Source organism: Phocoena phocoena, chromosome 16, assembly GCF_963924675.1.
Source record: "Phocoena phocoena chromosome 16, mPhoPho1.1, whole genome shotgun sequence".
Taxonomy (NCBI): domain Eukaryota; kingdom Metazoa; phylum Chordata; class Mammalia; order Artiodactyla; family Phocoenidae; genus Phocoena; species Phocoena phocoena.
Window position 1 is genome coordinate 33,090,039 of NC_089234.1, and position 25,317 is coordinate 33,115,355.

Below are 25,317 nucleotides of genomic sequence, written 5' to 3' on the forward strand. Positions count from 1 at the left end.
GGTCTGCTTCCCAGTTGTAGGAGTAGAAGCCCCCACCCAGGTCAGGTTCTAAGCTGCAGTGTGAGGTAGGTGGGACTGGAGCACTCTCTCTGGGAAAGGAGCTACTGTGTATTCTTCCCCAGGAGCTGTCCACTGGGACGTGCAACTGTGATGCTGCCTGCCACCTGGTGCATGCACCCACAAAGATCAGTGTTGTTGGCCCTGCCTTCAGTGGCTGGTTCCTCTGTGGGAGCACTGGTAATGGGCTTGGAGGTCCCTTAGGCACGTATGCATGCTTACAAAGCCACTGATGGAAAACCTCCTGAAGGTGTGTGCACTGTGGGAGCTCCGGTCACTGGCTCAGACTTCAGCCCTGCCTCCGCCTGCGTGCACCCACAGAGTTTGCAAAACCCGCAGTGGCCGGAGCTATGCCCCATTGCAAGCATGCTGATAATGAGCCTGCTGTGGCAGAACCACTCTCTGTCCTGTGCACACCCCCAGTTTTGGCCCAAGCCACACTCCTGGCCCTTCAGGCTGTCTTCACGCAGCCAAGCCAAGTCCTCTTCCCAAGTCTGTCCACTGAAGCCCAAGTTTCACTACCCAGTTGCTGTGCACTTCAGGCACGTGTCTCTGGCTAGGAAGTGCAGCGACATGGCGGGGACCATCTATACTGGTCTTTCTTTACCCTGCAGGGCTGCAGACCAGCTCCCATGCTCTTCTCTCGAGCCTCTGAAGCTCCCTATCTGTCCCAGCAGACCTCCCAGCTGGTGAAGGAGGTTCCCAGGGTGAGGGGACCTTTCCTTTTTCACAGCTCCCTTTCACAGGGGCGTAGGTCTCATCCCAATTCCTCTTCTTCTCCCTGTTCCCTTTGTCTTCCCCAGTTATGTGGGGATCTTTCTTTCAGCTCTGGTTGTATAGGATCTTCAAGCTTTCAGTAGGTATTCTCTGAGAATTGTTCTACGAGTAGATGTATTTTTGTTGTATTTGTGGGAGGAGGTGAGCTCCATGTCTCTCTGCCATTTTGATCGCCTCCTCTAGGATGATTTTTATTCCTATCTCATTTTTCACATTTTTACCTACTGATAGATAAATTGACCCAGAAACAAATGAGCTCAGTTTGAAATGGGAGGGGAAGGAATGTTGCATAAATCTGTATGTTTTGGATAGTGTACATCTGTATTGTATTAAGAAAGACAACCTATTTTAAAAGTTTTTTAAAAAAAAAATTAATTTATTTTTGGCTGTGTTGGGTCTTCGTTACTGCTCACAGGCTTTCTCTAGTTGGGGTGAGTGGGAGCTACTCTTCGTTGCGGTGTGTGGGCTTCTCCTTGCAGTGGCTTCTCTTGTTGCGGAGCACAGGCTCTAGGTGCGTGGGCTTCAGTAGTTGTGGCTCTCGGGCTCTAGAGCTCAGGCTCAGTAGTTGTGCACATGGGCTTAGTTGCTCTGTGGGATCTTCCTGGACCAGGCCTCCAACCTGTGTCCCTTGCATCAGCAGGCGGATTCTTAACCACTGCGCCACCAGGGAAGTCCCTAAAAAGCTATCTTAGATTTGTTTATCCGAAGGATTTCTTTTCATTTTAATAGTTAAATCTCAGAACCATAATTGGTTTAATAATTTTTCACTAGTGCCTTTAACATGTGGGTTGCTTCACAATATTCTTATAGATAGTAGTAGTGTGCATTTTTATAACCCCGTTTACAAACCCCAGCACTTGGTGTATCCCCAAAACTTCCTCAGTTTCTTGTAAACTAGCTCTCATCTCTAATAGTTATTGACCATATTGAATCCAAAAAGCATCACAGCAGTTGGAGTTACTTGAAGGTATTATACTGCAAGTTGAGGGTGAAGTATAAGTCTTTCAAGGAGCACATAACAAAACTTTTTCAACCCTGGTTCATTTGTTGATTGTCTTCCAGTATTTATAGAGGACTGGGCTGGGTGCTGTGGGTTAAAGCATGGTGTCTGCCCTCAAAAAATAACTATAGTTGAGGGAAGAAAGTGGATATAAATAAATAGTTAAATATTTGTATTCCCCATTTATTTTGTTTTCATTTTTGTGTTTGTGGTACACGGGCCTCTCACTGTTGTGGCCTCTCCCGTTGCGGAGCACAGGCTCCGGACGCGCAGGTTCAGCAGCCATGGCTCACGGGCCCAGCCGCTCCGCAGCATGTGGGATCTTCCCAGACCGGGGCACAAACCCGTGTCCCCTGCATCGGCAGGCGGACTCTAAACCACTGCGCCGCCAGGGAAGCCCTGTATTCCCCATTTATAAAAACACAGTATATTACTGGAAATCATACTTTATAGTGCGTAGGGACTTCCCTGGTGGCGCAGTGGTTAGAGTCCGCCTGCCAGTGCAGGGGACATGGGTTCAATCCCTGGTCCGGGAAGATCCCACATGCCACGGAGCTACTGAACCCATGAGCCACAACTACTGAATCCCGCGCACCTAGAGCCCGTGTTCCGCAGCAAGAGAAGCCACCGCAGTGAGAAGCCCGTGCACCGCAATGAAGAGTAGCCCCCACTCGACACAACTAGAGAAGCCTGCGTGCAGCAGCAAAGACCCCATGCAGCCAAAAAAATAATAATAAATAATTTAAATAAATAAAGTGCATAATCTTGAAACAAGTTGTGTTTTTCTATTAGAACATGATGAGTTAGTTAGATACCAGGGTAAGTGCAAGTAAGAAATCACATATGACTTGCAGGTTTTGAGTATAGATCCTAGAGAAATAGGAAATATGGAGAGAGGGACATCTTTTTTCTTAAGGCTGTTTTTTAGAGCAGTTTTAAGTTCACGGCAAAATTGAGGGAAAGGGGGACTTCCCTGGTGGTGCAGTGGTTAAGAATCCGCCTGCCAATGCAGGGGACACGGGTTTGAGCCCTGGACTGGGAAGATCCCACATGCACAGAGCAACTAAGCCCATGTGCCACAACTACTGAGCCTGCGTGCTGCAACTACTGAAGCCTGTGTGCCTAGAGCCCATGCTCTGCAACAAGAGAAGCCACTGCAACAAGAAGCCCACACACCGCAATGAAGAGTAGCCCCCGCTCACCACAACTAGAGAAAGCCTGCAGGCAGCAACGAAGACCCAACGCAGCCAAAAATAAATAAATAAATTTAAAAAAAAAAAAAAAAAAAATTGAGGGAAAGGTAGAGAGATTGCCCATATCTTGCTCCACACATACCAGGGGGATCTTCTTGGCAAAGATAATGATTGTTTTTTTTGGCATAGTATTTTGGAGAAAGAGTAATGCTGTTGACTTTCTTGCTACTATGCATTTTCTCATAGTTTTACTTACACAAAGGCAGTGTTTTATTCATTTTTAATTAACAAGCTCCTAGCTAAGTGCCTAATATATATAGTAGATACTTAGGGCATTTTTAGTGAATTCCAGCCTTTGTTTCACACCCCCATTTCCTTCTTTGTTGCTTTTTCCCTTTCATCATTGAGAATTTGGTTGGATCATTGTATCAGTTAGGGTAAGATTCAGCTACAGGGACCAGCAAGCAGTTCCAAGTAACAGTGGCTTAAATGAACTACAAGTTTGTTTTCCTTTCCCATAAAAGTCCAGGTGGATGGTCATGGAACTTTGTGTTGTCAGGAAGTCAGGATACTTCTCTCTTATTGCTTGCATGTGTGACCTCCTTGTTCTAGAGGGTAGAGTGAGAAGAAAAGGAGGCTAAGCACCACAGATGTATGGGCTTAAAAATAGAATTAAATACAGAGTTATTTTGAATTTTTTATTTCTTTTTTTCCTAGACTGGGGGATTTTATTTTATTTTCAGTTAGAATATTTTGAAATATTTCAAGCCCTCATTTGTGTTTAAAATACAGAATTGCCTAATTCAAATAATAGATGATTAAAAAATAAAATAAAAATAAGCAAAGTTAACCAGGCATTGAACGCTTCATCTGAATTATCTTTCTTAATTACAACAACCTATGAGATTAGGATTTTACTCATAGAAAGGAAATAGACTGAGAAATTAAGTAACTTTCCCAACCTCACAGCTAGTTAATAAATGATAATGATAGAGCTTGCATTGGGTCAGCATGATTCTAGAGCTGAGCTTTTAACTATATGGTAAATTGAATAGAAAACTAAACTATTTACTAAAATAGTAATTTAGCATATGAATGTGAGTCTTATAAGATAGTGGAGAAAACATTTTAACACTGTATCATTTTTAGCCAAAAAGCAAATAACAGTTGACCCTTGAACAACATGGGTTTGAACTGTGTGGATTCTTTCACTAAATACATACTATAGTACTACACAGTCTGTGTTGGTTCAATTTGCAGATGTGGAACCCTGGATTTGGAGGGCTAAGTGTAAATTTATGCTCAGATTTTCAACTGCGTAGTGGTCAGTGCCTCTAAACCCCATGTTCAAGGGTCAACTATAAAGTTATGTTTAGGAATCTGGAGGGAAATTTAACAACTTTCCACTTTAGGTCTCCAGACTGGTATCATTGCTCTTTCCTGTTCATTACTATTCTGTTGTAGTGGGAAAAGAGCTATATACCAATGAATGGTTGTGGTTGTGTTCCATTAAAACTTTATTTATAAAAATAGGCAGCAGGCCTGTAGACCATTATCTGCTAACCCCTGGTGTACTATACACCAGATACTATTATAAGTATTGTATATGTATTATTCCATTTAAACGTCTTAACCCAAAGCAGTAGTACTCGTGTTATCTCTGTATGAGGCAACTGAGCCACAAATAGATTAAATAACTTGTCCAGTATTACATAGCTGTGAAGCGATGGAGCTAAGACATAAACCCAAACAATCTGACTCCAAAGACTGTACTCTCATAGTATACTGCTTCTTTATTGTACTAGAACTTCTTTTTTTTCTGTCAGTGTCATAGAACAGTATATATTTTTTGTTAATTTACATACCTTGTGCCTGGCACCTATAACTTTTAATAAGAAGTCTAAAAGTAAAGAGGATCGGACTTCCCTGGTGGCGCAGTGGTTAAGAATCCACCTGCCAATGCAGGGGACACAGGTTCAAGCCCGGGGCCAGGAAGATCCCACATGCCACGGAGCAGCTAAGCCTGTGTGCCACAACTACTGAGCCCACACGCCACAACTACTGAAGCCCATGCACCTATAGCCTATGCTCTGCAACAAGAGAAGCCACTGCAATGAGAAGCCTGTGCACCGCAATGAAGAGTAGGCCCCGCTCGCAGCAACTAGAGAAAGCCCGCACACAGCAATGAAGACCCAACACAGCCAAAAATGAATAAATAAACTGTTTTAAAAAGTAAAGAGGATTGTTCCTTAACAGAGAAGTTGGTAATTGTTCAGATGTACTTTTAAATACCTAGAATCCTATAAGGAGAGAAAAAACTATCATGAGGGGAGTTAGGTTTACTTTTTAGATTAGTAAGTGTCATTATGTTAATTGTTGGCTCCATGATAAGATTTATCTACAATTTAAATATTGTTTAAATTTACTCTGGCATAAATTATTTTTTTTTTCTTGTCAGTTTGGATTTAGGTGGCGAGTAGAAAAAGAAGTAATTTCAGGGAAAGGTAATTCTTTTTTTTATTTTAGTTTTTAATAGGATAAGGTTATTTTGTTATATTATTGAAGTCACTGGGTAAGATTATTCCTAATGTATACAATAAGTGATTATCTACAAAATACAAAGTAAAATTAGAGAAGGTGTATTAATGATATATTGCTAACAAAGTTCAGAATATAATGCTTTAATGGTTTTTACGTTTAGAATTTTTGCTTCTAGGATATTCAATTGCAGATAAGTAGAAAATGTTCAAAGAGTTAAAAGTTTCCGAGGAAGGAAACTATCAACAGATGAATACTTGAATTTTTCTCTTTATTAATTTTTGGAATAATGTGTTGGTATTACTGTATTCCAGTCAAATCCACATTTTGCAGATAGAAATTAAATATTACTTTGAGCCTAATAATTTTCAGACAGGCTAGTTCTTAGGGAGTCACTGAGCTTGAGCCCAAATATTTAGTCTTACAGAAAAAGAACAAGCATTTGGTAGACAATCAGTAAATGCTTTTTCTATGCATTGTAATCGATTCATAAAATTTTTCTGAAAATTTAATATTTCTGTACTGTCTCATGCTATAAAATTAGCTTTGTATTATTGGTGCTTGCATTTAAGTGTTAATCTTTATACTGTCTCACGCTATAAAATTAGCTCTTTATTGGTGATTGCATTTTAAGTGTTAATGCTTCTGAAAACTACATAGGAACATTAAGGAAATAATTTTAAACTAAAAACTTTAAAAAATCTTTGAAAATAAAAGTTTCATTTTTAAATGATTAAATAAACATTTATGCTGTCAGTATGGCTCATATACATCTTCCATAAATTAAGATCAGCCCTAAAGGTACTATAGAGGAGAAGGAAAAAGAATAATTTTAAAGCTATTTTAAACTTTTCTTAGCATTACATTTTAGTTTGTGCCTTTACCTAAGACAATGAGAACTGTTGAAATGTCTATCACAATTTAAAAATTTTATACTTTTATTGAATGGAATTTTCAGGTGACGGTAAGTAATGCTGCTTTTAAAAAAAATTGATGGACATTCTCTAAATTCATGTAATTGAAAAAAGTTTTAGTTGAGAAGGGGAAAGAAAGCTATTTGCTGTGACTGAATCTTGGTGCTTTTTTAACAATAGAGCCATTGCTAAACACATACAGATTTAATGAAGTATTTATTTGGAATGAGTAAAACAATGCCAATTTAGAAAAGTTATCAGCCTTTGAACGGGTAATTTTCAAAATTCATTTTGACAGTTTCTTTTTTATGAAAAAAAAGCAGTTCCTATTGGTGCAAATTATTGAGATATAAATGCTTTTTTTTAGTTTGTGCAAATAGGTTTGATCTTGTCTTTTTCTGTTGAAGTTAATAATTGTTGAGTAGTTTTATTTTTTTTTTCCCTCTTGGATCATCAGTATTAGTCCTTTTTTGCATATGTTTTAATATACAATGGATATGATAATAAGACATTGATTTTAGTGTCAAGTGATTCTAAAATTTAGAGCATCAGGTTTGATTACCCATTCTGCTTAATCTCAAAATGCTAGTTAAAATATGTTTTAAATGTCATTTTATGCTGGTACTTAAATGCCATATTAAAAATTTCAATTTTTATCAATTTTAATATTATTAAATATTGAAAAAGATTGTCCCAGTTATAAGTGCATGTACTTTGGAAAATATACTTATTCTTTTAGGGTATTAGTGAGTACACTTTTCTAGTACTTCCATCTTCCAAAGTGTAAGATTCCCTTACACGGAGTCACTAAAACTCTGTATCTTAATATAAATAGTCAACTTGATAGTCAACTATCTATCAGGTAAAGAATTCTGGAACTGTTTTTTTTTTTAAACAGTTCATTCAGCAATTTGATTTGATTGTTGAACATACCACGATTATTGTGGTCAGTTTTTTAATGATTATTTTATAAAGCTAGGAATTTATATATGTATGTCATGTATGTTATGTATGTATGTTGAGTAAATTTCAGAGGTAATACCAGATTGTATAGATAAATATTGTCACCAACCATCATAGCTAATATTCCTTCCTTTATTTGCAGGCCAGTTTTGCTGTGGAAATAAATGTTGTGATAAAAAAGAAGGCTTAAAGAGTTGGGAAGTTAATTTTGGTTATATTGAGCATGGTGAAAAGAGAAATGCGCTTGTTAAATTAAGTAAGTTGACTTTAGGTGGGGTAAGATTGATTTCTTCAAAGTTTATCTAGTAATTTAGATTTTAAAATATATAGGCTAATTTAAGATCCAATTAAAAATTTTTAATGTATCTTCTTGGGAACTCTTTTTTTCTCAGAGCTTCTAAAAGTTGCAAGAGTGACATTAGGGGAAATAGTTCTAATGCCAAAGGTAAACCAGTAATTCGTGAAGTGAAGACCTCTTTCCATTAATTTGAGAATGTCACCAGTGCAGAGTGAGATGCAAAGTATCAGAAAAGGCAATATAAAATCTCGCATTAGCTGATAGCCATATTGTTATGGTGTAGACTTTATTGACTGTCAATAAAGAAAAAATTTTAGAAGGGCAGATTTTTCTTGATATTAGTCTTAAAAGCTTAGGATTATAACCCAGAATACAGAAGTTTCTCTTAATATACATGTTTTAGGATCTGTTGCTTATTCTTTTTTTTTCTCCTAAGCTAGTCTTTTATGTGTCAGCTTCTTCTCTGCCTCATGTTAACAACCTTCTCTGGTTCCTAAATACGTGTGCCCTTAGAGTGTCTGCCCACTCTGGGTAGAAATCAAGGATTTCCCCATATGCTACTTGGTACACACCAATGAAGGTTGGTGTCTGAGTTCTTCCTGGAAGTGCTTATGAGGAAGAGTCAACTAGTGTGAACTGAGATTAAAGCAAAAATGAGACCACAATAGAGGAACTTTTTTGAAAGTTCTTTTACATTTCAAAACTCTTAGAGTACTTCAGAGGAAATGACTATACCCACACTATTGTTATTAGATGTCTTTGATGTGAGATACAATTCTGCCTGTGAAACAGTTTGCTTTTAGAATAACTTGACAGCACCATTTTCTAAAGCAATGGCAGAATATTTTCAATTTCTCAAGCATTCTAATTCAATTTTTATTATATATATACATTTTTTGAGGTGGGAGAGAATCAGATTGTTTTCTTCAGATTATTTGTTTCCCCTCTTACAGTAAAGGAATGTAAAGAAAAATGACAATTTATGATATTAAAAGTAAAGTAGCAGTGCAGTTATTAAAATTTAGCAATTCTGTGCTGTTACTCTTTTTTTTTTTTTTTTTTTTTTAGGATTATGCCAAGAATGTTCCTTTAAATTAAATTTTCATCACAGGTAATATGATCTTTTAAAATGTGGTTGTTAATTTTAGTACTCTTGGACGTAGTCACCTGCACTGGATGTCTAAAGTAGACTTGAGTGGTTGATGGTTTAATTAGTTGGTTGTATATAAAATCCGCCATTACCATATGACCACATAAACCAGGGAACTGGAAGTTCGTCATGCCTAACTCTAGTCAAGCAGTTTTAAACGTGAAGGCCTGTGCAGGGTGGTAGATAGATGTTAGAATTTTTGGTTTGGAATCAGTGTTCAGATACTGTAATATTCTTAGAAACTTTATTGTAAAGCAGGTCTTCATAAAGTGATTCCTATGTCTCATTCAAGCATTGTTTTAATTAGAGTTTGTCATTCTTACAAAGGATTATACCTCTATACTCATTTTAGATGTTAAAGTCAGGCTCCTATTGAATGAGCTAGACTGTGTCTGCCATACTGAATGGGGAAGGAGTATCATTGTTCTGCATTGTGCAGTATATATAGATAGTAGGCTTTCCTGTGTATTCCTCTCAGCTAATCCACTTGCTAGTCTTCTTGGGCAAGCTGTGTAACTTCTGTAAGACTCAATTTTATTATCTCTAAAAATGAGTATACTAAGGTTATTGTGGGGATTAAATGAAAATGCATATAAAACGCTTGACACAGTGTCTGACGTATGGTAAGTCAAGCATAATGAAGTCCCTGGCGTTGCAGATGTTCAGACAAAATTTGTGTAACCTGGCATGATTGTAGTGGTCAAGTTTCATGTCCTGAGTAACACTTGAAAGTCTTAACAGTAAGATTCTGCAACTTTATAAAATGTATATATTAGTATATTAATTTAAAATCAGCTGTGTTCTAAATGAGCCTTATCTAGTATTTTAGCTATTAAAAATAAAAAATTTTAAATTCTTAAAATTAGCAAAGTTTTTAGATTACTTGATTTCCCCTCTCTATCAATGATACTGGAAGATAACAAAGTTTTATTTGACCTTGAGTTTCGAGCTTCATTTCAAGATTGAAATTATTCTTACAAGAGGCAAGAAGTTATTACTGTCTTAAACAGTATTGTAGTATTTGGTGTATCTTAATTTGAAAGGTCTGATAAGCAAGTTTCTTGAAAGAAATCCACTCTGTTGTCTCTTCATCCTCTTTCCCAGTCCCAGTTTCAGCATTATCACCTTTTCCTGTTTCTTTTCTTAACCAATTAAAATCAGTTGTTTGCCAGCTATGGCACTGACAACCTTGTAAACTTGGCCTAGAAGAGATAAAGCTACAGCAGTAAAAGGATAAGTGGTCTAAAGTAGATATATGAGTTAACAGTAAGCTTTTCCATCCTCATTCTATTATACCTTTGCTGTATTCCTTTATTCTTAAGAGTAGAATTTTCTATTTACTGGTGGTTGAGAACTGTTAGAGTGGTTTCTTCTTGTATGTGTTTTTTCAAAGTGTAGGTAGATATGAATTATGTGGAGGAAAATGAGATTTGATTTTGTAATTTTTTTAGAATGGCTAAATGATAAAATATAGAAAAGAAATGAGTAAAAGCTGTGATTTACATTTACTAAGGTTTGTGCACAGAACTTATAAAAAATAATCCTTTGTGTCAGAGTGCTCAGGCTTCATAATCTTACAGAATTGTTTTAATTAATACACTAACCTAAAATATTTACAGACTCATTTAAGGGTTCCTTATTATGTAAGCTACATTTTAAAAATGAGTACTTTAACTGATTTGACTTTTTTACCCATTGATTTTTATTTTTTGTAAAATTCAGTTGAAAAAGTTAACTTTATATTATTCAACATAAAGGAGAAAAGAAGTCAAGTCAAAAAAAAGAAAGGATAAAGCCAGAAAAGATTGTGAAGAGTCATCACATAAAAAATCCAGATTATCTTCTGTAGAAGAATCCTCTAAGAAAAAGGATAAAGGTAAAAGGGAATTAAAATAAAATATTTACTCATATTTCTGAACATGAAGTATAATCTGCCATATGTCACAAATGTTGAATTTAATTAGTAAATGCATTTAGAATTCTGTTTTATAGTAGTTGAAAGGAAACTGGTTGGAGAATTTAGATATGAATTTACAGTAACTTACAGGAGTTTCAATAACAAGGTTGGTTTTGATTCATTTTTGGCAGATGGTATAATATTGCAACAGCATTCTAATTTCTGGATTTGTTACTTACAGACTTGTTACCTTGAGTAAGTCACTGAATTTCTTGAGTTTCACTTTCCTCGTGTACATAGTGGTGATAGGAATACCTGCTCTCTATACTGCTGGCGCTTATTGTGGAGAATCAAATAAGGATGTGAAAGGCACTTTGAACACTGTAAACCAGTACCTAACCTATAAGTCAGTTTAACATTGTAACACTGTGATTTCAGTTATGGTCTGTGTGATTTTTCTCACTAGCTTATGAGCTTCTTGAAATGATAGAGGTTGATATGTATGTGTCCTCAGAACCTAACATGGTGCTGTGCACATACAATTAGTAAATAACTGTTAAATTCAAATCCAAGTCAACTGCTACTTCTTCCTCAGCAGTCCTTAAGCTAAGCCTTAGTTTTCTCATGTGTAAAATGGTCATGATAATCTTACCAAGTAAGTCATAGGATTTTTCAGAAGTTGAAATGAGATAATGCATGTAAGCAGTTTGCATAGTACTTGGTACATAGTTAGCTATTACGAAGGTTACTGCTAGTCGCTTTTTTAGTCCATAATAGAGTAGAGTCAAATTGACTATAACTTAGAGTGAATTGGACTTAAATTAGGTAGGTAATGGTAGATTGAATTAGATTCCAGCCTATGTTAACATAATACTTGAACAGGAGAGGACTGCCTTGCTCCAGCTATGAAGATCATAAGATATGTTATGTTCTTACGTACACTTTTTTCTTCTAACATGTCATGATACATTCAAGTATATGTATTGCCAAGTTTTTGACTTGGTAAAATCGATAGATGTTGAGAGGAAAAATACTGATATTCTATTGTTTATTGAGAAATGGTATTTGAAACAGAATACCTTTTTTGTCTCTAAATCATGTTTCAAATTTCAAAATAAATTTTAATTAAGTGTGAGAATCTCATTTGAGTTTTAAAAAATTTTTATTTATCCTCATGTGCCAGTAAAATATTTAGTGTATTATATCTAGGATTTTGTAGCATTTACTATTATATAATATATTTATATCATAGTATGATACTATGTTAATCATTGCATATTCCAAATTAAAGAAGAACTAATCCCTGCCTTATAAAAGTTTATTCAGTACCTCCAAAACAGATAATTAGGTAGCTGGATACTCAGGACTAGGGATGGGGTTGCACCCCTCAAATCATAATATATATATGCATGTGATCTTCCTTATAGATGTTTTTCCTTTAGTGTTCTATATTTCGGTAGGCGATACCTCTGTCAACCTAAAAACTAATATTGGAAATTGGGAAATTATCCTTGATGCCTTCTTTTTTTCTCGTTACTTATGTAAATACTATCAGTTTTACCCCCAGGGTATGTATTTCTCATGTTCTCTCTAGTCTAGTTCAAACTACCATGTTTTCTCATCTAGGCTACTACTATATTGTCCATACTGATTCTAACACTGTCTTGTCATCCCACCTCCCTCTCCTTAATCCATTCTCCATCTAGTAGTGATTTCCTATGTTCTTAGGATATAACCAATATCTGGACAAAGCCCAAAGGCTCTATATGATCCAGCATACAAGGCTTGTTTATCACTACTCTTCACCTTACATTCACACTCCACCCACATAGCCTTTCAGTTTCTAGAAAATGCCAAACTTCTTTCTGTTTAAGGACTGTATAGGTGCTGCTTCCTCTCTAAAACCTCCAGTCCCATCCTAACTCATCCTTCAGATTTAAGCTTAAATGTCACTTCCTCAGGGATCCTTTCCTGACCATGAATCTAAATTAGGACTCCCATTTATAATGCTTTCACAACCTTGGAACTTTTCCTTCATTACACATATGACAGTTACATAAAACACAAGGAGAACAGGGGTTCTGTCTGCTGTGTTCATTGCTTTATCCCTAGCACCCCACTAGCACAGGTAAGGCATAAATAATAAAGAATAAGAAAATGAAAGACTTGAAGATTGTTTCAGGGCAACTTCAGAGATAGAAAACCAAAGCAGAGTGGAATTGAGACATCTGTGCCTTATATACTCTTTATTCAGAGCACCTTTCATAGCAGAGAGCACAGGGTATAGTTCTTTTTTTCAGCTTCTTTGGTATAAAGCAGAAAATGACAACATCTTAGCAAACTTTTAGGAAAACCGTGTAGACCTCTTTAATATCTTCTCATCTGGGATCGATCATCTGGAATTAGGTTAATCTTGATATGATACTTTCTTGCCAGGCCACCTTAATTTGGCCCAGACTTGAATAGTAATTAGTAAATGCTTAATATCGCAGCTGCATTTGGACTGTTGGCATTCCTCAGAACAATTACTTTCTTGATCTTTTTCCTATCTTTTCAGCCTCTCCTCAGCCTCTTGACTATAATTCCTCCTCCATCTTACCCTTGTTGGAATTGCTCAAGGCTCTTACAGAGCTTCTCTTTATTCTCTCTGTTCTCCCTGTGTGATCTCATCAACCCCGATAGCCTTAGGTTACCATCATACAAAATGTTAAATAAGTAGATGTATGGATGGATAATTGGATGGCTAGATAGCTGAATGGATAGAGAGGAAATGTAAGAAAGATCAAAGCTTGACTTTGAGGACCAGTCTACTTTGGCAGGTGTGAACAGAACAGGATATTTAGGTAAATTGTCTTGGCAGGAAGTTCAAGATCTTACCCCTCCCACCTCCACCCTGCCCCCAAGCTCAGTTCCTTGGGTAGGCATTTTCTGACACCCTTCACCCCACTCCTCCAGGCAAGATTAGGTCCCTCTTAGCACATTCTGATAGCATCCTGCACTCTCCTTTAGAAATACATATCACTCTTGGAATAATTTTTCTGTGAAGGAAGGGACTGTGTGACTTGTTTAATTCTCTATCCCCAGTTCCTAAGCACAGTGCTTGCCCCACGTAGTAGGCATTCAGTAAATGTTAGGTGCGTGAGTCAGTGAAATCAACCAATTTCTCAATGTTGAAAGGAACATCAGAGATCAGCCCTGGAATCATGATCAAAAAGATTTTCTGTGGTTTCACCTTTCAAAATATGGTCCTTTGCATTGTCATCACTTGGGAGCTTGTTAGAAATGCATAATTTCAGACCCTTCCAGATCTCCTAAATCAGAGTTGCACTTTAAGTTCCCAGAATGATTCATATGTACAATAAAGGTTAAGATGCACTGCTCTTTATCATGTATTTGTTCTGCTTTAGCTTCAACACCTCCAGGGAAAAGGTACCCATTATCCAAAATACTCCTTTACATTTCAGACAGCTGTAATTGCTAGCAGGTTTCTCTTAACATTTAGCCCAAACGTACAACTTCTTCCTTCTGGTTTCAGTTGTGTCCTTTTTTTAACCTATAGACACTTGGAAGCAGGTATCATTGTTCCTTACATGACAGAGAAGATGACAGAGAAGAATATATTTCTTTTGCCATTGGAAGTTTAGCTATGTTTTTATTTGCTCTCTGATGACTAGGAAATAAGTAGGAGTGAAGAAACAACATAAAGCAGTTGTTGCAGTCCAGGCCTTGGCTTCCTTTGGAATCTTGACCCTGTAGTTCTCATACCCTCTTGTCTGGCCTTAAGGGGCCATTCATGCTACAACTTGGGCTAATTATGAGACCTGTCCAGGGAGGTTGGAGGAATTGTTACTCTCCATCTGTTTTCTGTTCTTTTTTTGAGTTAGCAGCCTTCAGAAATATTTCCCCTGAGGTCTTACTGCAGGAGATTGTATAATGATGATTTTTTTAGATTACTTTAATAGATCTTCAGTACTTTTTCTGTTTCCCTCACTGGGTAAACCATTGTAGAATTGAAAATGTTTGTTTTATGACATACTTTTTTGTGTGATTTTCAATTACAGAGAATTCTCACCTGTATATGATCTTCAAAAAAGATTAAGAAAGATTTTTTTAAATCTTTTTTTCTTAAAAGATTAAGAAAAGGCATTTATTTGTAAACTGCTTTCAGATGTTGAACATCTGTAGATAAAATATTGTTTGTATTGCAGCTAATCTATGAGGGTTTTTTTGGGTTTTTTTGTCCTAGCAACATGAGATTTTTTTTTTATAGGTGTTCATTATTTTTTATGTTTTGTGCTAGGTATTCCAGGCTGTACAAGAGCATAAAACACCCCTCCCTAAAAGAATCTAACATTTTAAATAGGGAGATAAGTCTAAGGAATGGGAAAGATTAGAAGACAGTGAAGTGCTTTCCTGCAAGTCTATACACTAGACTATTGGGAAGAATTCCAGTTATAGCTATAGCTGTTACACCACTGCAAGATGATTCTTGACAAAACAGTGCTGGGTTTTTTGTTTTTGTTTTTCATCACATTCACTGTCAGTGAAATCATGAAATTCTATCAACAGTATCAAGTTTTTATTTAATAAAAGTATACAGATTCAAGTTATTTACAGTTTAGGTTTCCCACAAACTGTAACTTGTTCTGATGTAAATTTTTGTTGTTTTTGTACTGTGTGAGAAAAATCATAGAAAAAAGAGCAAAAGTGTATTTCTTACCCATATTAGAACATTTAAAAGTTTCTTATGTCAAGTATAGAAGAGCATAAATTTTTTTTTTTTCAGTAAATACAGTGGATAAACATTTTAACTTCACATCATGAAGTGTGAAGGAAGAGAACAAGAGGGATGAAGTTGGGATAGAAAAAGAATTGGGGAGGTGGATTAAAATTTAAGAAATGTTGCTTATATTGCACAAGACTGAGTGATCTCTTATCATTTGGTGATTTTGATCGATCAAATTAAATATATGGTTTGTACATAGAAAGCAAATGTTAGCAACAGTTGTTACTGGTCAGTTTTTAATAAGTCCTATAGTTTTCATCAGATTGGATTTCATTGAATATTTGCTACTAATTTTATTGTTTCTTCCCTGCAACATTCCAAAAAGTATTCACAATGACTTACAAAAATATATACTATAAGATTTTTTTAAAGGTGAAATCAAAATAATGGAAAAATAAGAATAGGAAAGTAAAGCTAGAGGTAAAATTAATACAGACAAATATTTACCAAAAAGTCTTGCATAATTGCAAAAGTAGATCATAGATTTGTCACTGTCCTTCCTAACAACCAAACCAAAGAAAGGAAACCACCAGTAGAATGATTAATTGTACCCATACAATATTAAAGAGAACTCGCAGGGTGTTCAGTTTTTCCAGGCAGTTTTGAGAGCAGAATCTACTGTGGATTCATAAAAGGGGGTATCCATTTGTGATATAACAAACAGTAACCTTGTATCTCAACAGTAATATGATGTAGAATTTCTTAAAGAACTTGCAATAAATAGGGTCTAACAAAGTGTAGTTCAATAACATACCTAATTTATGTTATAATATCTGGACTTATAGAAATTTAGAGATTTGAGACTTCTAGCCTTACTTGTAAATTTATAAACTTAAGAGTTAATTTTTTTCTGATTTTAAAGTAATATATATTTATGTGGCAAACTCAGGAAAATATTTAGTAATTGCTCCAAATCACCATTCAATTTAAACTTTATTAGCATTTTAGTATATAATTCTTAAGGAGAATTTTTAAGTGTTTAGTAATCAGAAATTTTAGAGAAATAGAATTTTAAAGATATTTACTGTTTAAAAATTTAATGAAGAGGGAGATATCAGTGGAGGTATTCCTCTACTTTAGGAATACAACGTATTCTTTATGAATTACTTTACTCATACCATTTTGTTTTCAACATATTTGAAGTGTCCTTAAAGCACTGACACTTCCTTTCTCCCCATGTGAATCCTAATCTATCAGTAGCTCCTTCTTCTACATTAGGTTAAGTTTCCTGACAGTTTATAGAACATAGCCAGGCATGAGACGATAGACTTAAGCTATCTGAGGATGGGGTAGTAAGTATATATAGTTTTAGAAAGCATACACAGGTTAAAATGGGAAATTTTATAGTTTTTGCCAATTTCCAACTATATGTTGCAGTGAGAGGTGTGAAGGCCTATTTAATGCAAAAAAAAAACATTGCCCTTCTCCAATTCCAATTTTTATTTAAAAAATCTTTTGGGGAAAGGGCTTGACTGACTTGTTTATATTAATTCTTTCATTTGCTCTTCCTTCCTTCTCCCTCCCACTGTTCTTCCCCCAGCCCTCTCAAACCTCCCTCATTTCCCGGAAATAATCTTAAGTCTCTTCACCCTCTTCAGCTAGATCAAACTTCTGGTGGTAGGGAGAGGAGAATACTGTAGCCAACCTGAAGAATCTCTAGCTTAGATTGGTTCTTGAAGTAGAACCATTTCAAGCAGGGGACATGTACCTTGTTATAGTTTGCCAAACCCAGATATCTTCTCAGGTGGTCAGTGACCTGTCTTAGGTGGTCTTGGCAATTTTACAACTCAAATTCTGCTGTTTCTATTACATATTTCATTTCCATTTGGATAATATTCAGTTACCCTTTTACCCTCATTTAACATATGGATTATTTACACCAGATCCATAAAGAAAAACCCAATTTCTATAGGGAAAAAGAATTTTAACTTGCTTTTGTTGATTGTCAGCCATAATCGCAAGTGGTTTAGTTGTATACCTCATTTAATCGTAGTAATGGGCATATAATATCCCATTTTGCAGATAAGAGAACCAAGACCAGAGAATTTACATAAATTGCCTAAGGTCAAATAGTTGGTTAATGGCAGAGCTACGATTAAACACAGGTGTATAACTCCAGAGTCTGCTCTTTTACTTATATCATCAATAACTGTTCATCAGTGAATCAAAAGTTAGTCTACTCTTTTTTTTTTTTTTTTTTTTTTTTTTTTTTTTTTGCGATACGCGGGCCTCTCACTGTTGTGGCCTCTCCCGTTGTGGAGCACAGGCTCCGACGCGCAGGCTCAGCGGCCATGGTTCACGGACCCAGCCGCTCCGCGGCATGTGGGATCCTCCCGGTCCGGGGCACGAACCCATGTCCCCTGCATCGGCAGGCGGACTCTCAACCACTGCGCCACCAGGGAAGCCCCTAGTCTACTCTTTATACCTCAGTTTGGGCAGATATATTACACAAATCCACATTAAATGATTTGATCTGTGTCTCAGTTCTATCTGTAAAATGGGTATAAAGAGACTTGACTTCATTGGATTATTATCAGAGTCAAGTGAAATAATAAACATGTAAAGCATGTGTCTTATATGAAGTAATCTTTGATAACCTGTAGCTATTATTGTTATATCAGAGAAAACGAAAATACTGGACATTAGATTTTGTGTTTGTTCTTCACAATGGGTCAGATCAAAAGTTAAGTCTGTAAAAGTCTGACCTGTCCATTGTTTTCATAATTGGAGACTTGCCACTTCTTCAGTAGGCCAAGTTATTTAGATATGTAATATCCAGAAAAACCAAGATGGTGGACCTACTTGCATTATTCAAAGCATATAGGGAAAATTATATGCAGTTTGCATTACATTCTAAAAGGAACATTGAAAACTTAAAGCAGGTCAAGAATAGAAGAACCAAAGTGTTGTCAGAACTTGAAATGTTGTTATAGGAGGAAGGTTGAAGGAACCGTAGATGTTTAGCTTAGGAAAAAGTGAAGAGGGAAGGGGTAAGGAGGTAGACATGGAAACTGTAGATATTTTCAAGACTGCTACTATGTAGGAGACTTATTTTTGGTGGCTGGTTGGCATAACCAGAGTCTATGGATAAAAATAGCCCAAGGACAGATTTTTGCCTTAATTTAAGGAAAAATTTGTCAATTAGAACTATCTGAAGAAAGGAATGGGCTGCTTCAGGAAGTAGTGAGGTGTTTAGATTGGACAGCCAATTGTTATTGGAAGTATTACAGTAAGATGTTCATTTATTGGATAAGGGCTGGACCTCCAAGCTCCCCTTCCAGTACAGAGTCAGTGACTTAAATTCTGATCGCCGCTTGTCAATAATTACTGTGTAGATTTGACACTGATACAAATGCAAGCATCATTTTGTGTTGCCCATTGTTCTAAATGCAGTACCCTTTCCACCTCTGGCAGGTTGTAGCAGTTATCAAAAAAATGATTTGTAGTTACTGTCAACCTCATGGAATTAGGTATTATAGATTCGTAGTTAAATATTAATAGATTCATAGGGTTGTAAGGGAACTTAAAGGTCATATAATCCATGGAGTCTTGTAGATTGATTCTCTAAGGATATTTGATCACTTTTTCAGCATGTCCTCTTTCAAAGAGAGTTATTTTATAATGTTATTCTAAACTAATTGTACTTTTTAGTAAAACTGGATCGTCTGTTATCAGAAAACTGGTGTAGGAAAGCTGGCATGTGGGCAATACTCTTGAGAGGGAACAAGAAAACAGGTGGTTGTAAGGCCTTTTGAAATTAGCTGCCCACTTTCAAAGGCCTTGTAGGTTTGTTCTCTGACATCATTGACAGGATAACACCATGGTGATAACTTTACTAGGCCTAATTAGTTTTTCTGTGCTTTCTTTATCTCAGTTAGTGAATTTTCATAAAAATAAGAGCAGAAGACTTTTTTGTTTGTTTTGTTTTTGTTTTTTGTTTTTTGGCTGCATTGGGTCTTTGGTCTTCATTGCTGCGCACAGGCTTTCTCTAGTTGTGGCAAGCAGGGGTCTACTCTTTGTTGTGTGCAGGCTTCTCATTGCGATGGCTTCTCTTGTTGCAGAGCATGGGCTCTAGGTGCACAGGCTTCAGTAGTTGCAGCATGCGGGCTCAGTAGTTGTGGCTCACGGGCTCTGGAGCACAGGCTCAGTAGTTGTGGCACACAGGCTTAGTTACTCTGCGGCATTTGGGATCTTCCCGGACCAGGGCTTGAACCCGTGTCCCCAGCATTGCAGGTGGATTCTTAACCACTGTGCCATCAAGGAAGTCCCAAGCAGAGTACTTTTTTCTTTTTGCATATTCAGTTTGGGACACTGGCAGTTCCAGTGCTGGCTGTCGTTGAGTGGGAATCTTATTCCCAGAGCTTTATAATTTTATCATCTTTGTGTGTAGATCGTTAGAAGCACAACCTCCATTCCCTTTTTTATCTTTTTGCTGTTTTTGTTAGAATTTGTGCTAGAATAGATTCAGTTAGGACCAAAGTTCAGACATACATGTTGATTCAAGGATCAAAGTCCAACAGGAAAAAAGGCTAGAACCATCATGGCAAATCAGTACTGTTTTATTTTTGTGTTGTGTTTAACTAAGGTGCATTCTGTATTGACAGGCCAAATTTCTGTCACTTCTTTTCCAGATTAATGGTCATTACTGGAGAGGAATTATTTGCTAACATAATTACTTTGTGGCATATAATTTTATTGTCTCATAATACATGTTTCAGTATTTGATAATTTTTAGTTGACTAATATAGGGTGATTCATTTGAAACATGTCTATTTTATGTTTTAAAAATAAAATTTATTGTTTTTACTGATGTTTAAAGGTAATACATGATTATTGTTTAAAATACAAAAAAAAATTTGGAAATGCTTAAAGAGTAAAACTATCCCAGGCCCACAGGTAATATAATCACTGTTAAGTTTGGTTGGTCCTTACAAACTTATTTATATATATATGTGTGTGTGTGTGTATTTATATACACAAACACGCATATATAAATAATAATATATATATGTAGATATGTTTTAATACAAATTGTATTATACTATGCCTGCTTTCTGTAACTTTTAAAAATTTTGATATAGCATACACATTTTTCTATGGTAATTCAGGTGTGCTATGGAGTTTTTTTTAATAGCTGTATAGTATTTATTTAACCAAGCCTTAATCCCTAATTGGTGGGGATTTAACTTGTGTTCTTTTGCTGTTGTTGTTATACAATGGACATCTTTGTACATATATCTGAGTGCTCGTTTATTCTAAGTAATTAAATTCCTAAAAGCATTGCTGGTCAAAGGGTATCTATATTTTAAAGTGATCTATATTGCCAGATTTTCCTCAAGAAAATGGTATTTACTCCTAACAATGTATGAGAACATCTGTTTCTTCATTGAAATGGACTTCTTCTAGTTAATGTAATCAGCATTAATTTTTTTTTAAGTCTGACAAATTTTTTTTCATAATTTAACTAGCTAGTCCTATATACTAGTTCAGTTCTTAAGGTCTTGATCCTAATGTAAATACTCTACAGAAATCTTACCCTGCATGTCTTTTGTATGATCAATAAAAATAAGAAACTAAATTAAAGACAACTGTATTGCAAGAGATAATTCCTTTATAATATAGAGTTAATATTGGAATTGTTACTTTAACTCAGTATAATTTATAGAAGTTTCCCATGAGACTTTAAATCCTTGGTCTATTTGCTGAGGCTCTTTGGTATATATCAGCTTATTATTTTTCAAAAGAATTTATTGGTCTGGAAAAGTGCATTAAATTTTCAGAGAGCCATAAAAGTTGAAGCTAAACCACAGGTAAATCTGGAATTTATTTAATTGCATTGGTGGGTAGTTCAAAATGTGTTTTAAATGTAATGTGCACATTTAAAAAAATCTCTTTTAAATGAACAGGAAGCTCTGATGAGGAAGGAAGTACTTCAGAATCTGAACTTTGGAAGGGCCCACTACCAGAGACAGATGAAAAATCACAGTAAGTCCTGATAATAGTATTAATAGACAATGATAATGCATACCTTCTCCGTCAGTCTAGGAAGCTCTGGCTACAGCCATTTTTGATAACAGTTAATGAAAAACTTAGCATCATGAATGTCTTTTTAAAGCCAAGGAACACCTAGCCTGCTAAGGTCAGAGTTTATTCCCAGCCATTGTTTATGGCCATAAACAGCCAACTTGTCCAGCTGCCTCTTGGTGAGTAAATCTTTCCTCAGCTCACATTGACAGATGACCCCCTAGTCTTTGCTTTTATTGTTTCAGAGAGATACTGTTTACTAGCTTCCAGAGCAGCCTATCCATGATATTCTGATTATCATAAACCTATACAGGGGAACCCCTTGAAGATATATACAGGTGTAAACGTTTTCTTGCCAACAGCCACCTTACACCCCAGAGATACACAAGTCAACACATGCATTGTTCTCTGCTATTGGTTGGAAGAGCTGTCTGCATATAGGCTGGAATATTATCAGTTCTTCTCATATACTGGGATGTTCACCACTTGAGCTTTATCTGTTGAAAGGGGATAAAATAATACCTACTACATAGAGTTTATTGTGAAGATTTAATAGAATAAAGAATGTAAAGCACCTGGTCTGGCACAATACCTACCAATATAGTAAGTGCTCAATAAATTTTAGTCCCATTTTGTTACTCTAGGCATATTGGTTCATAATAAGAGACCTGTTGAATCAATCATAATTCGCTAATTTAAGCTGATTATAAAACATATTGCTAATTATATAATATGTTCTCAGTGTAATAGAATTCAGGTGTGTTGGAAAGAGTGTTTTTGTTTTTTTTTTTTAAAAAGGTTAGTTTTTTTCTGTGACCTTAACCTTTATTTTTGTCAGCCAAGTAAAGAATTCCCAAATGAGTTGTCATTATAGATCAGATTATAAGAAAGGTATCACTATCCTAGTAAAACTATCAACTGAACTTTTGACCATATAACTTTCCCTTGAAGAGCTGAAAATGACAGAATAGGTCTTGGAGTCAACTCACCTTTTTGGCAGTAAAGATACATGAATAAAGCCTAAGAGGGGTTTCATAATCCAAAGCTCTTTGTGACCTTATAAAAACTTGACATCAGGTACTGACATCTAAGTTCACATAGAAATTCAGCTAATTTCATATATTTAAGTTCTTACTACAATTTAAAAAATTCTACTGCATTTTGCTGTCATGCTTGGGAAAAGGGACAGTAGCCAGGAGAATACCAAATTGTAGGTAATTTTAAATCAACTTTATCTGATTCTGGAATTAATTTTTTAAAAATTTGAACATGGTTGTGGTGGCTCTATGCATTCACAATTATTTAAAGCCAAATGATGGCGTCCTATTGTGAATCTCTGATCTAAAAGAACATTTTCTGAAGAGACTGGTACACAGAATTTGTCCAGCTTGATTCTCTGTTCCCAGAAGGGAGAAAAGTAATTGTACATACATTTAATCTTTAGAACAGCTCTATGAGGAAATGTGATGTTCTTTATTTTACAGATAAGGAAACTGAGCCCAGAGAAGTTAAATAACTTGCTTGCTCAGCAAATAACTGACAGAGCTAGGACTTAAAAAACACTGTCTGACTTGAAAACCTGTGCTATTTCCATTGTACTACTGTAGCTCCTAGCACTAATGTTTATTTAGTACTTTACAATTTTCATAATATTTTAACACATTATAGTTTAATATCTCCTTTCAGAGTTCTGTTCTTTGTTTTAGACATAATCTTCACTGCTACAGATACATATTTACTCTTCTCAGAGTAATAAAATCTGCAGTCTAAGCAGATTTTCCCTATTCCTAGGAGTAAGACTTGTATTTTTCCTTAAAATAGTTTTTTTCATTCATTTTTTGATCAGGCTATAATTTGAAATGAGAATGAACAGAGTAAGTTACAAAGTTAACCAAAAAGTAAAGAGAAGCAATGACATTTCACAAAGTACTTCAAAGTAAAATCTTAGGTAATAAGTACATTTAGGGAGACGTGCCAACATATACAGCATTTTCAATTTAATCAGTCTTGGTATAGTTATGATTATTTTAGAAGCCAAGAATTATTTGATACCTGAATCATGAAATATATTGCTATACAAAAGAATCAGCAAATATGTTGGATTAAAATATTTTTATTAATCTCATATAATGTGTCACCTAGTAATTTTCTTCTCTAATTGTTGATTTTAATCAAATTGTATACTTTTTCTTTTAAATAGGGAAGAAGAATTTGATGAATATTTTCAAGGTTTATTTCTGTGAGATGGAAGAGGGATACGTACATTCCTTAATGTGAAAGTATACTTTGAAACTCTTCACAAAATTTTGTCTACAAGTTGCAACTTGAGTGATTTGTCTTTGGAAATAAAAATCCAGCTACTCTCAGGATGTCAGATGCTTTGGAAGTTTTTCAGTTTTATTGGAGGCACTTTTCCCTGTATATCTTTTCAATTGTTTATCTACAACTCTGTTCCATCTGTAGCTCCTAAAGTATGGACCTAGTACGTCCTCTAGTACAGAGATCCATTGTACCTATATTTTTGTAGGGTTTTTTTTCCCCCCACTGATTCACATTTATGTTCCCTTGCCTCAGCTTAAACTTTTAGGATTATTGGGATTTCACGAAATTACAAAGTAGATTATGTCTTCGAGTACCCCTCTTTTGAGTACCTATTTTGTCATTAGCTGCCTTTTCTTTTTTTCCTTACATTTCTCTTGCTTTTATCTCACCTCTACCACTTAACGGAGTTTGTTATAATCAAATTTGATTCCCCAGTATATGGGTAATTTATTATAAACTAAATTAATACCACAGGGGGCCAAATGAGATTCCAGTAGTCTAAAACAGCAGATGTGTTCATGAAACTTGACTCTTAGCAGAGATTATACAGTAACATAATTTAACTGAACAATACTGTGTGCATAGAGCTTGTCTCAGATATAGTCATACAGATATGGATATATTTATATGCAGAGATATATTGTAAAATGTAACTTTTTTTTATAAATTTATTTTTGGCTGCATTGGGTCTTTGTTGCTGCACGTGGGCTTTCTCTAGTTGCGGTGAGCAGGGGCTACTCTTCGTTGCGGCGTGCGGGCTTCTCACTGCGGTGGCTTCTCGTTGTGGAGCACGGGCTCTAGGTGCATGGGCTTTAGTAGTTGTGGCACTTGGTCTCAGTAGTTGTGGTTCGTAGGCTCTAGAGAGCAGGCTCAGTAGTTGTGGAGCATGGGCTTAGTTGCTCCGTGGCACGTGCGATCTTCCTGGAGCAGGGATTGAACCCATGTCCCCTGCATTGGCAGGGGGATTCTTAACCACTGTGCCACCAGGGAAGTCCAAAATGTAACTTCTTAATTTGGGGTTCATACCCACAAGAGTCAATGGATGTGCTTCAGGAAATCTAAACACTCCTGGAATCTATGTGTAAACTTCTGTAATTATGTGTGTGTTTTGGGGAAAGGGTCCATAGTTTTCATCAGATTTTCAAGAGGATATATTGATTTTTTTTTCAAAAGGTCAGACCCATTTTTATAAACAGCCAAGAGATGAATAGAGGAGAAGATGCATGATTTGGTGAGTAAGAGAGGACCTGTAAAAAATGATTGTACCATTCCAATTATTTTGTTGAAGATATGCTATTTTAAATGACATTTAAACATGGAATGATTGGCATTAAACTGTAAAATAGGCAATTATAGTATCTTATTTTTAAATAGTATCAGAGATTATCTTTTTATTAA

General features: G+C 35.8%; 1 protein-coding gene across 1 annotated transcript in view; it reads left to right on the forward strand.

Moving 5' to 3' along the window:
- The window catches only part of LOC136136326 (protein FRA10AC1), a 37,606-nt gene extending 13,766 nt beyond the window's left edge, over nucleotides 1–23,840 (forward strand). Inside the window, 7 exon segments of the mRNA XM_065894453.1 lie at nucleotides 5,486–5,531; nucleotides 7,585–7,698; nucleotides 8,809–8,851; nucleotides 10,648–10,766; nucleotides 15,317–15,355; nucleotides 21,480–21,558; nucleotides 23,798–23,840. Coding sequence (XP_065750525.1) covers nucleotides 5,486–5,531; nucleotides 7,585–7,698; nucleotides 8,809–8,851; nucleotides 10,648–10,766; nucleotides 15,317–15,355; nucleotides 21,480–21,558; nucleotides 23,798–23,840 — 483 coding nt within the window.
- Nucleotides 23,841–25,317: the final 1,477 nt, after the last annotated feature.